Source organism: Lepidochelys olivacea (genome assembly GCF_965140295.1).
Source record: "Lepidochelys olivacea isolate rLepOli2 genome assembly, chromosome: 5".
NCBI classification, from domain to species: domain Eukaryota; kingdom Metazoa; phylum Chordata; order Testudines; family Cheloniidae; genus Lepidochelys; species Lepidochelys olivacea.
Genome location: NC_140415.1, coordinates 68,533,257 through 68,546,066, shown reverse-complemented (window position 1 = coordinate 68,546,066; position 12,810 = coordinate 68,533,257). Strand labels below are relative to the sequence as shown.

At 39.4% G+C, this 12,810-nt stretch overlaps 1 protein-coding gene across 2 annotated transcripts in view; it reads left to right on the top strand.

The window, feature by feature from the left end:
* The window catches only part of EFNA5 (ephrin A5), a 272,486-nt gene extending 260,215 nt beyond the window's left edge, over positions 1-12,271 (top strand). Inside the window, exons 3-5 of one of the 2 annotated variants that reach the window (XM_084627981.1) lie at positions 927-992; positions 1,409-1,489; positions 7,762-12,271. In XM_084627981.1, the coding sequence (XP_084484107.1) occupies positions 927-992; positions 1,409-1,489; positions 7,762-7,883 (269 nt within the window). In that variant the 3' untranslated portion in view covers positions 7,884-12,271. The remainder of the gene's footprint in view (positions 1-926; positions 993-1,408; positions 1,490-7,761) is intronic. The other variant, XM_084627982.1, reaches the window with a different exon arrangement.
* The last annotated feature ends 539 nt before the right edge of the window (positions 12,272-12,810 follow it).

Below are 12,810 nucleotides of genomic sequence, written 5' to 3'. Positions count from 1 at the left end.
AGTCCCTTAACTGACAGAACTGTGTAGAGCTGCATTTGTCATGGGGAAACAAGTAGATACTAACCACTGTCTTCCCCAAATTATCTTTTGCACAGTATGAAATTTAGTATTATGGCCCTGTTATTAATTTCATATTTTTCTCTTCAGGTATTACCTCTATAAAGACATAATTTGAATGGCAAGTAGGAGGTGGCTATTTTAGTTTAGTTGTATAGGATGCGGGGTGAAGTTTTGAGTAGATCCTCTGTATCACTGGCAAACAAGTTTTAGGAACATAAGCACTATGTTACCTTAGTAAAGTCAGGTTATGTTAATTTTCTTCTGATTATTCTTTTAAAGTCATCCCCTACCATTTCATTTTGTGATCGTTTGGTCACCATTTTGTGGCACTAATTCTAAAACCGACCAATATCAAGACTAGCTTTTCCTTTGGTGAACTCAGGAGAATCCATTTCATTGTAAGTGTGGGGAAAATACTGTAATGTGTCATTTTCCAAGATAAGCACCTGGAATACAAATTAATGTTAAATAGGCTGTTGAGAACAAGGGTTGGGAAGGGAGAGAGGGGAGATTGAAACTTTCAAGAATATCCTGTGCTTTGTTTCTCCCATTTTTTAAATAGGGACATAGACTCATAGAAGTGTAGGACTGGAAGGGACCTCAGTAAGTCATCTAGTCTGGTCCCCTGCACTCAAGGCAGGACTAAATAATAACTAGACCATTCCTGACAGGTGTTTGTTTAATGTAGTCTGGCCTGCAATTCTCTTCATGCACTTGCGTAGCCAGGGAACCCGGGTACTTGACTTTTTTGTTCCTTTCTTTGTATGGCAAAGCCTGGAATATGTATATTCCCTTCAGAAGATCTGGAATATTTGCCTTTAAGATAAAGAATAATTGTATTTTTCTCTCTTTCTCTTCTTTTACAGCTTCTGCAATCCCAGATAATGGAAGGAGGTCCTGTCTAAAGCTTAAAGTCTTTGTGCGGCCAGCAAGTAAGTTCTTTAGATCAAGCTTTAGAGGGTGGCTTAATAGCGCATGCTTTATTGTGTGGTCTGGTAAACAGCAATAAACCTTTTTGTTTTTTTTTTTACTGTTAAATCTTGTGTGGTATTTGTTCTGTATAGCAACATTTGTGTTTCAGTTTTCCCCATATTTTCTTATCATCCTTCATAAAGCTTTTTGTTTTATTACCTAGCAGTTGCTAACTTGTTGTTTCTTAAATTGTTGTACAAATGGACGACTATACTGGCATTTGGACAAGTGCCAGAGACTTTAAAATATAAATATATATATAGATATAGATATATATAAAAAAAATAGAGAGAAAAGATAGAAAAAAAAAAGGAAAGTGGGGAGTTTAAGGGTGTCTCACTAACATATTTGGCTGTTATCTCTATTTTTGTTATAGACAGCTGTATGAAAACTATAGGTGTTCATGATCGTGTTTTCGATGTTAACGACAAAGTAGAAAATTCATTAGAACCAGCAGGTTAGTATGCTTAGAGAATCTCTTTTAACAAATGCGTCTATCCCTCTGGTGCTTCAGTACTTTTTTCCTTCTCTTTCTCTCTGCATGCTTTGCATGGTATAATTGCTCTGCTTTGGCTCATTTCTAGCAGTGCTAATATTGCTTATGGTATACCTCATTCTTCCAGTATCCTTATGTAATGCATGGGAGACAAAATGTTGCTTTTTTGTGGCATATGGTTTAATAAAATGCAGTGCCCAAATTTAAAATCTCCAGTGACATGTCCAGAAGCCACTTTCTGTTCCATCTCACACCCCAAGCATGTTGACAAACCACTCTATCTTCTAAATGGGTCCAGAGTTTTAGAAAGATAGCAAATGTCTGAACTGTAAATACTCTGGTTTCATGTGGTTTGTATGCACATTTAAAAGGAATTGGGTACTGCTTATTTAATACTAATGCATGACAAAGGCATGTAACTGATAAAAGTTAATGTTTTCCTAAATAATTCATTTGTACACTTAGTTAGGCAAAGTGGTGGTATAAATTTTCCCAACTAGTTTTTACAAGAGAATTGTAATCATGTCATCTTCTGGTCCAAATACGAGAGCAAATATATTCTAAAATCTTGTGGCCTCTCTTTGTATCCAAGTGTTGTAGCCTTAAAAACAGAGAGAATGCTTATATCACCAAATATTTCCTTTCCCCTTCCCTTCCTCCCCGCCCCTGCCACCCACGTGCACAGTCAGCAATAAGTCAAATTAATGTCAGCCATGAAAGTGTGTGTGTGTGTGTGGGGGGTTATATGTGGTTCAGACCATGCACAGATTTAGACACATGCTTACCTTTAAGAAAATGATTAACCCCACTGACTTCAATGGGTCTACACATGATTAAAATTAAGCATGTGTGTAAGGCTCTGGAGAATCAGGGCCTAGATGTATATTGTATAGAAACATGCACACATAGTAATGCACTGCTAATTGAAAATGGGTAATTAAACACACTATACCAAAAAATTACACAGACACAATTTTTAATGCAAATTCAGAGAGCACACTAGAAGAACCTCTCTTTTTTTAGGTTACTTGAAAAAGGAACTTCCCTTTGATATGAAGCAACAAATTATTTTTTCCTTGCTCTGTTTTGTAATGGAATATGTTTGCTGATACTTTCAGCTGAACTAGGTTATTAGGCAGCAAAATAAATAAGACTTTAAGAAATTTACTAGTCTATATGATATGCCTGTGGACATACACTGTCTTTCATTATTTTTTACTCAAGAGGATATTCCGGGCTCTCTAAAATGTATTGATTTTGGAAACCGACTAGATTCTCAAAACAAATGAGCATCTAAATGCATGCTGACTCCAAGCAATGTATTTTTGTCACAATAAATGTAGTAGTTTTATTATTTTAGCATACTCCTAGACGAGGCCATAAGGGCAATATCTCCCTAATTGTTCATTAACCTAAGAATCGAGAAGCCCTATGTGTTTTCTCCTGATATGAAATGTAGTGAATACTGGCTAATTAATACATACACCCTTTGTTAATGGTTTGCAGCAAAGACTTTAGTCTGGGTGAGACCAATAACAAAGAAGTGCTTTCAGTAAAGATAGAGGGTCAAATTTTCTAAAGTGCTGAGCACCTGCAGCTCCCATTGACTCTGTAGCGCCTACTTAACACAGTAACAGAAGCAAATCATTAAGACATCAGGCAATGGGGAGACTAAACCACATGGTGGGCATCCTGCAGACAGAGATGAAGTGGAGTGGTGCCATGAGGATGAAAGTTGGGCTTAATAAGAAGTTTATATTTAGAACACATCAGTTACCAAAAAACTCTTCCCCCCACCCCCCCTCCCGAGCATGGCATATTCACAACATTATTTGAGCTAATCCCCAGTTGACAATTAACCATTGCTGGAGCTGACAGTTTGCTGATGCGCTTCTTTATTGTTAGGATGTAAGACAGTGGATCTTGTGGCATGCTGTCTGCACTGTGTACTAATTTACCTGTCCTTGGAATGCATTTGTCTGTTTTGCATCTTCTCACGTTGTCTGCCACCATGTTCTGTCAATAAAGGACACGAGGGTTGGGGCAGGTCAGGGGCACATTGTACAATTGCCAATCATTCTATCTAGAAATCATTCTTGTAAAAATTGGGCACTTATGTGATGACCTTCCTGGTTTCAAACAGTGTTTGTTCATAATCGGGAAATGGCGGGAAACCGACAAGTGAAAAGTCACTTCTTAATTTCAGAATTTGGGTTTGTAGCCATAAAACCACATAAAAACTTCAGAAGCCATAAAACGTATCAAATTCAAAAAGGCAAAGTTAAAATAAATTCTTCCCTCAAATGAAATTGAGATTGTGTATTTCAGGCCAGAATTAGACCCCCAGGGTATAATTTAAAGTGATGGTATCTAGAAAATTCATATTTGAGACGGTTGTACTAAAGTGTGGTCTATTTTCATTTCCTACCTTCTACGATGGTAGTGACATTCTAGTTTTTACTAGTGAGGTCCTAGTCTCCTAGTTTAACTTTCCTTTTTGCTAAAATAATCCAACCTCTTTCCCCTAAGTATTTAAGATTGTGCACGGTTTTAACTGCACAAATGCAATTAATAATAATATTTATAAAGCAATATGGGAGCCACGGATAAAAAGTGTGCTCTACTGTACAAGTGCAAAGAGACCTTGGGATCATCTTGCCAAAAAGCCCAGATGCTGCTTTGAAAAAGTACCCCTTCATCTTACATGAAAAAAGAAGTTCTACGTGGAAAAGTGGCTTTATAAAAATGGCATCATAGGGTCCTTCATCTATTAGGTCTCCGTGATTTCCAAACCAGATTTGTTCATTTACAGGTAAAAAGGATTTGGGTTTTGTTTTAACCAAATTGCCAGTGCTGCATTCACCATGGGATCTGTAACTCAAGCTGCCATTTGTATAATCACCACTCACAAATTCTGCCTTTATTTACACCAAGGCAGGCCTGTGTGTGATTGAGGCCAGAATTTCATGACAGTGAGGGTTGTACAGGGAATTATAGGCGGCCCAGGAAACGGAACTTAGTTTGCAATTTCATTGATGATACATGAGATAGAAGAGAATCAGTTTCATTCCCCCAGGAGTTTTGGTTTGACAGTAATAAGTAAACTTTTCCTCTGAATTGAGCAGATAGGGACTCTGAATAGACACTGAGAGCAGATCTGATGATTAGGAAGATGCTATTCTTACACAGAAACTTTTCAGAGTATTTTCTCAATGAAAGGCTCTTTTAAGAAATCTTCCATTCATAAAGTAACAGCGTGAAACACATAAGTGTGTAAATCATAAGTAAAAATTGTGCATTGCGTTTGGGCCATATGCCCTTCTGACCCAGTTCTGTTATCACTGGAACTAGTGAAGTTCTTTAATTATCTGTTGCAGTTACATAGTGTAATTTGTAAGGTGTTTTGAAATGAAAGATGCTGGATAGAAAGATACTGTGGGCCTGATTCAGAACCCATTTAAGTCAGTGGGAGCTTTTCCCATGTATAAACTGTAGGTTGTTCAGTTGAGTCCTGAAGTCATTACTCTGACTTCAGCGGGACTTTCATTTGAATGAAGGACTGTGTTTGTCCCATTATCATGTAACATAAATAATATAATAAAATATTTATATTTGAATTTCAGTTACTCTGCATGCATGCTCTTCATAGTTATACCTTGAAACAACACTGAAAACATGTCATGATAAACTTGAGACTGTTCCATTGGCAATTTGTCCTGGAGTCAAACCTTTGATAGATTGCTAGTCAAAGTTACTATACAGATTCCAGTGATTTCAGATTGGGTATGAAGAGCCCATGGACCCAAAATCGTACTTCCTTTATCTTTTAACATTCTGTGCACTTGCATGTTGGGTGCCATTACAGTGCAAATATAGGGGTTTCTTAAAAACTGCTTTTAAACTAACATTAAGGGGTACATTTTCAAAACAGTGTGGCATTTTTAGCACTACTTCCCCCATCATTAAGGAGAGTTGTGCAGCTCACATTGTATACAATCCTGGCAATGTAATTTGTATACGTAGGAATTAATTGACTTACCATGGAAATGTGGACACATCTTGCATGAAATGCAGTAGTTGTTTATTACACTAAGTTGTAAGTGGCTGTGAAGTTTTCTGTGAAATTTTTTTAGCTAGGTTTCAGAGTAGCAGCCGTGTTAGTCTGTATTCACAAAAAGAACAGGAGTACTTGTGGCACCTTAGAGACTAACAAATTTATTTGAGCATAAGCATCCGATGAAGTGAGCTGTAGCTCACGAAAGCTTATGCTCAAGTAAATTTGCTAATCTCTAAGGTGCCACCAGTCCTCCTGTTCTTTTTAGTTAGGGTGGATCAGAAGAAACGTCTCAAGTTAACAGTACATTTTTTTAGACCACTTCGTTGTTTTAAAAAGATGTCTGATTTAATCCATTTATTTGGAAGAAAATTCACATCCAAGACTGATGCTTTTATCCCCACCTTAGGAGAGATGAAAATTAAAATATCTAAGTTCGATAACTTAAACTCTGAGATACATAGTAATGGAAATGGTAAAATCATCCACAACTACAGGTATATCAAAGATAGTTTAATGTGATCTGTGTACAGTTTCTTTAAAATGTCTTATTGTGTTAATACGAAATTGTGTCAGAAATTTAAAAGCTTATAAAGAGAGAAAAAATGTTCTGCCCATCATGTTCTACTACTAACATACATGTACTTTGCAACTATTTTTTCCAGTGATGCTGGCGGATTTACATTAGTTTTAGATTTAGCAGAGTATATGAGTAATCTGCTAGATACAATAGATAGCAAATAACTATTTACTAAGAGTTATCAAGGTTTGCATGTTTTCTCTTTCAGATCACTGATTGTAACCTGTTAGCATTTCTTCTTTCATTCATACTTCTGGGGGAAAAAATACATTCCTTGTGCACCCCAAACTCCAGTTAACTGTACTGGAAGTTTTGCACATGGAGTGGACTCATAGGCCAACATTCCAAACTTAGGAGCCTAAAGGTAGACTCCTAAATCTATACTTAGGTAGCTAAGTAAGGGATCTGATCTTCAAATGTGCTAAGCACCTGCAACTCCCATTGAAGCATCTTTGAAAATCAGGCACTCTTATTTAGCTGTCTAAATATGAATTTAGGTGGCTAAAGTTAGATACCCAAGTTTTCACAGATTCTAAGACCAGGGGAAACCATTGTGATCATCTAGTCCAGGGGTGGGCAAACTTTTAGGTCCGAGGGCCACATCTGGGAATAGAAATTGTATGGCAGGCCATGAAGGCTCAAAGAATGGGGGTTGGGGAGTTGGAGGGGGTGGAGCTCTGGTTTGGGGTGCGGGCTCTGGGGTGGGGCCAAAAATGAGGAGTTCAGGGTGTGGGAGGGGGCTCTAGGCTGGGACCGAGGGGTTCGGAGGGCGGGAGGGAAATCAGGGCTGCAGCAGGGGGTTGGGGTGCAGGAAGGGGTGCAGGCTCTGGATGGGGGTGCAGGCTCTATGATGGGGCTGGGGATGAGGGGTTTGGGGTGCTGGAGGGTGCTTTGGGCTGGGATTGAGGGGTTTGGAGGGCAGGAGGGGGATCAGGGCTGGGGCAGGGGGTTGGGGTGTGGGGAGAGGTTCAGGGATGCAGGCTCCAGGCAGTGCTTACCTCAAGCAGCTCCCGGAATCAGCAGCATGTCCCTTCTCCAGCTCCTACATGGAGGTGCGGCCAGGCAGCTCTGCATGCTGCCCCATCCTCTGGCACCACCCCTGCAGCTCCCATTGGCTGCAGTTCCCAGCCAATGGGACCTGCCGTGGCAGATGCGGAGCAGAGCTCCCTGGCTTTCCCTACATGGAGGAGCCAGAGGGGGGCCCCTCCGCTGCTTCTGGGAACTGCATGCCAGATCCAGCCTATGGGCCATAGTTTGCCCACCCCGATCTAGTCAGACCTTCTGTAAGTGTGCACCATACTGTTTTATTTTAGGGGAACACTGCATTCCTTACCCTAGCAAAACCACCAAGAACCTCAATTTTTGCTCCCATTGCCTTGAGTAGGAGTCTTGCCAGAAAAAGGAATGAGTAAGGAACACAAGATTTGACCCCAAGTTTGTTACATAATGAGTTATTACACGCTTGTGGAAGTCAATTTGCTAGCACAAGGTTCACTGCCCTACTTCACAGAGGATACTGAAATCTACTTGCAGACTGCTGAAAGAGACCTTATTAAGGATGCAAAACCTCATCGGAATGTGTGCTTTCTGTTTGAACAGATGATACCGTACATGAGTCAGCCGAGCCATCCCGCGGTGAGAATGCAGCACAGACACCGAGGATATCCAGCCGGCTTTTGGCAACCCTATTGTTCCTCCTGGCGATGCTTTTGACATTATAGCACAGTATATTCCAGTAACCTTCTCACAGAAAACATCAGGGTCTTGGAACATCAAAGATCCACCTAACTGCTCCTCCCAGGAAAGGGACTTTATATTGGTTTTGCAGATGTCAAATTTTGGGGGGAGGGCTGGAGGGGTTGTTTGTTTGTTTGTTTGTTTGTTTTCTTTTCAGCCTGAACTATGAGCAAGAATTTGAGGGGAATAACTAGTTTCAGTTCCCAACCTTCCCCATGACTTTCCTTGACCCCTCCAAAAATCAAAGGACTCAAAATGAAAATGCCAAATTATAACAGTGATACTAGTGATTCTTATTTTCCTCTTCATTCTCCTTTAAGAAGTCACTTCTGCTAGCTCACTGTATCATCTGTATGTGGATACGGAAGAATAGTGGCAGATGCAGTCAGTGAAGGATAAGGAACCTGAGTGGAAGCCCACCAGGGTATTACTCTCCAATACAATATTTATGCCTTCTCATTCAGTACTGTAAGATGATCCTGCAAGGCATCATGTCACCATGTCAGGACTGGAGGGGAAATATTAAGAACAGATATAACACTATTTCCTCTAGGAGTTTCTAAATGAACAGGCTTTTAAAAGGAAGAGACACAGTTTCTTATAAGACTGTCTTGAAACATCACTGACAGTAAAAACCTGTGCTCCATAATAGAAGCTCTCTTTAGAAAAAAAAAATTAATATTTAGGAATGTTAGCACACAGCAAGCAAGGTCAGATTTAGGAAACTTCACTGGGGGTACGAGTGCCTCTGTTATTTTCATTTAAGTGGGTAGTGCACACCAGATTATTTTCTTTCAAAACAAATCACCATGGTGCTACAATTTTTTTTTCTTGAAATGCAAAGAGGCATTTTTTTGTGAATAAAGTGACCTTCCCCAGGGCTGACTTAGTAGCTGGTAGCTTTGTATGCAGCTCTGGGTGACAATATGCTCTAAGGAGAGGACTTCAGTGGCCAGAGGAAACATTTTTTGGGACACAGGATATCCAGTGTGTTCTTGAAAAAAGAAAAGGAGTATTTGTGGCACCTTAGAGACGAACAAATTCATTTGAGCATAAGCTTTCGTGAGCTACAGCTCACTTCTTTGTCTCCCTTGCAAGTTCCACCATCATGGGAATAAAAAAAGCCAGAAGAAGCCAGGACAGCCAGTCGGCATTGTTTGGGGGTGGCGGGGGGTAAGGAAAAGTGTTTGAAAGTAAGGAATACAAATTGAAATGTTGATTTTATATCTTCTCCCTTTCCAACACAGTTTGAACAGTAGAGGAAATACGTTTATCAGCAGGAGATAAACCAGATGGGCTCCCAAAGACTTTAACAAAATATTTTTTTAAAAATCCACTAGAATAGAAAATACATTATTTAGATATACTTTATGCTGAGAGTGAGTATATATGCTTGTCCTATTTAAACGTGAGAAAAGTGGTAACCCTTGATGCAATTAGGAATATGGGAACTGTTTTGTTTGATGAAATTGGGGGGTGACCCTGTTTAAGGAATCTGAGCATGGCCAGGAAAGGACTTGAGAAATCATTCACCAGGAAATGCAAGACTTGGGGTTTCTATTGGTGAGGCTGCCATGATCTTTGAAATCTGAAATATAGTCAGGGAAATATGTCAGGCCAATATCAAAACAAAGCCTTTCAAACAAAAACTGATGATTATGATTATGTTGAATGTGGAAAAAAATGGAACACATTCCAACAAAACAAGGGATTTTATGTATTAGTTAAAAATTAATAGGGGTTGTTAATGGGCTTCATTTTGTGAAAATGATTATAAATTAAATTAAATTAAAAAGAGCTGCTTCCTAGAATTTTGAACAGTCCATGATCCAAAAAAGAGAAAAGGAAATTGTACACATGTTAAACTTAATTGTGGGGTTGCCTGATACTATACAGTATGGATATTGATGCAGAAGCTGCCCTTGAGATAGAATCAAGGAAATTTCTACTAATATTGAACACACAAAATCAAAAACCACAGTCTAGACACTGAAGAAACTCACCATTTCATTACGAAATAGTCAATACATTTCTCTTTCTCCAGCATGTATAGTTGGTGCACATGCTAATATTTCCTTCAACTAAGAATTACAGAACTTTGGGGGAGGTGGGCTTAAGGATGAAAACACACCTTATAATAGACAGCAAAAAGATAATATTGCTCGGTAAGCATATTTAAAACGATTCACATTGGCTGCACTTAGTCATACTTATATTAATAGTGCTGATTTTATTTCAGAAGTGAATTTCATTATGTTCTATCATTTCTCTATCCATGACAATGGACTCTCACAACCGTAGGTGTAGTTTAACTTCTGTATTGGGGAGGGACAACTCCAGTCAGGACAATAGGATTGCATGTCAGGGGGGAAATTCCATGCCTGCCCAGGCTTGCAGTTGGGCAGGGGGCAGAGGCGGAGAAAGGCCCCCCATCTCCAAATTATGCCTATGCTCAAAAGCCACACTTATCAACAGAAAACTCTTTTTTCACTAGTGTTTTCCACAGTGAAATTCAATCCTTTATTTTACCACATTATCAGCGCTAACTAAATTAATAATAGCAAGACTATCACAGCTAACGGACAGACTACTACACTACATAGAACAATATAACTGTGAATTGCAAGCTTACCAGACATCAGCTTGGATACTTGATGGCATCAGGCAATCCCAGTCATATCAAGTAAGCAAGTGCTGCAAACCATTGAATCTTTGGTTTTTGTTGTGCAGAGTTACAAGACTCTGGAAGCTTTGAAGGATGTTGGTGCAAGTGTAAGCAGCTCTTCCCCCCCCCCCCCCCAACACACACATGCACCCACCCTGTGAAGTCTGAGGGACTAACTAATTCTGCAGCAGACATCTCTCAGCCCAGATAGTTCACCCCTGTGACCTGCACTCCTGGTTGCCAAGGGCTTTGCAAAGTGAAGCAGGGAAATAAGGATCAGTCTGTTTAGTGGATACTATGTATCCTTTAATAGACAAGGTAACATTTCGTGTTAGTTTAGAATATTGTTTTGTACTGTACTTTCTTGAATGGCAAAGGAAAGACAAGTAAAACTTAAAAAAAAAGGTATGTTCTTTAAATTCTGTATTTAGCAACCTCTGTTGTATATAGTGTTTGATAATAAAGTATTAATTTGATTCTTATGTCTTTTGTAAGTGAGAACAATAGACTTTCAGGATATTAAAAACATGCATTGATTATAAGACAGAGCTTTGAAGCATCAAGTGTAATCATGGCTGAGAACTGAGTTATAAGGGGCCATGACACTGCATCATACAGGACTCATCTGTGAAAACTGTTCACCTGATCTCAAGACTTCACAATGTCAAGACCTGGAACAACATGACTTTTGATGATCAATGTTTTGTCCTCAGTGTTTAAAGGTCTGATTTACAGCGTGTGGTTTTTTGTGTTGGTTTTTTTGTTTTGTTTTGTTTTGTTTTGGGGTTTTTTAACATGTTGGTTTCTAAAAGGCTTTGGGGATCGAAAAATTCTTCTATTCCTTTGTTTTCTTTATTCTTTGTTGTTTTCTGTTTTCCTTCTGTCTTTTCCTTCCCCTCCCTTCATGGATAGTTTTTTTCCCCCAGAAGGGATCTTGCCAGTATCATGTGTGACATGTGCATGGACTTGATTCCAAAACAACAAGCAACAGACTTGGGAGAGTCAAACGTGGATTATTTCCTTTCCTGTATATTTGTGGAAGGAAAGGGATTGTATTTGTACCTGTTGATTTTTCCTAGAAACTGAACTTTATCTGTTGCCTCATGAGAGCAATTGTTCTTTCAGTTTCAGAAAATTAGAAAATAATTTAATTTTCCCCCTTCATCCATCCACTCAGATTTGTGCTCACCAGTTTTACTTTACAACTCCTCACTTTACTCCCATCCCCCTCCACTCCCCCTCTCCCTCGTTCTTTTAATTTGGAACAGTGAATGGGCAGATCTGTTTCTGGTTTGGCATCACTGAGTTTTTCCCATGCATTCGCCCCTGAGCTTCTCGGATGTGAGACAAATCTCCCTACAATAGGCTTGCTGCCATTGTCTGTACAGTTTAATAGATGCTGGCATGTTGGAGGTTACCCATGAGTCTGCAAAATCCGCTTTCCATGCTTACTCTTGACACCCCATTGAAGCCACTCATTGTGTGTGCATCTGGGTATGAAAGTCCAGCTCAGTGTGGTCCTGTGCTTGTACTGCCCTGCTTTGCAGTTTCTTTGCACTTATTCATTGAGTGCTGTTTTTGAAATGCTTACATTATATGAACTTAAAAGAAAATGTTAAAAAAAACAACCCATAAGATCTGTATTTGTATATACACGTGTCCGTACAATTATACTTAAATAAAAATTAAAGATTTTCATCATTTTAATTGGTTCTCTTAGGCTACATTTTTGTTCACTGAATGATGCCTTTATTTCAGGGACTTTCGTCTTACGTATTTGTGGGCAATGGACGGCAGAAAGGAGTATAATAGGGAAAGGCTATGGAATGTGAGGAAAGCCATGTGTGCAATGACAAACTGCCTGGATCTGTACCCCCCAACATCCTGGCTGGTGTACTAAACTCTGGCAGCTGTGAGATTTTTCACCCCTAATGTATGTGTTAATAGCTTTTCAGAGTACTTGGGAGAGTAAGGAATTGTGTCCTCCAAGTGCTAGAGTATTCTTACCGGCTTTATATTTAGGGCCCTACCAAATTTACGGTCCATTTTGGTCAATTTCAGAGTCATAGGATTTTAAAAATCACAAATATAATTCTTGCAGCTATTTAAATCTGAAATTTCACAGTGTTATATCTATAGGGGTCATGACCCAATTCTGAAGGCAGCAGCGCAGAAATAAGGGTGGCATGGTATGGTATTACCATCCTTCTGCACTGCTGCTGGTAGGACGTCGCCTTCAGAGCTGG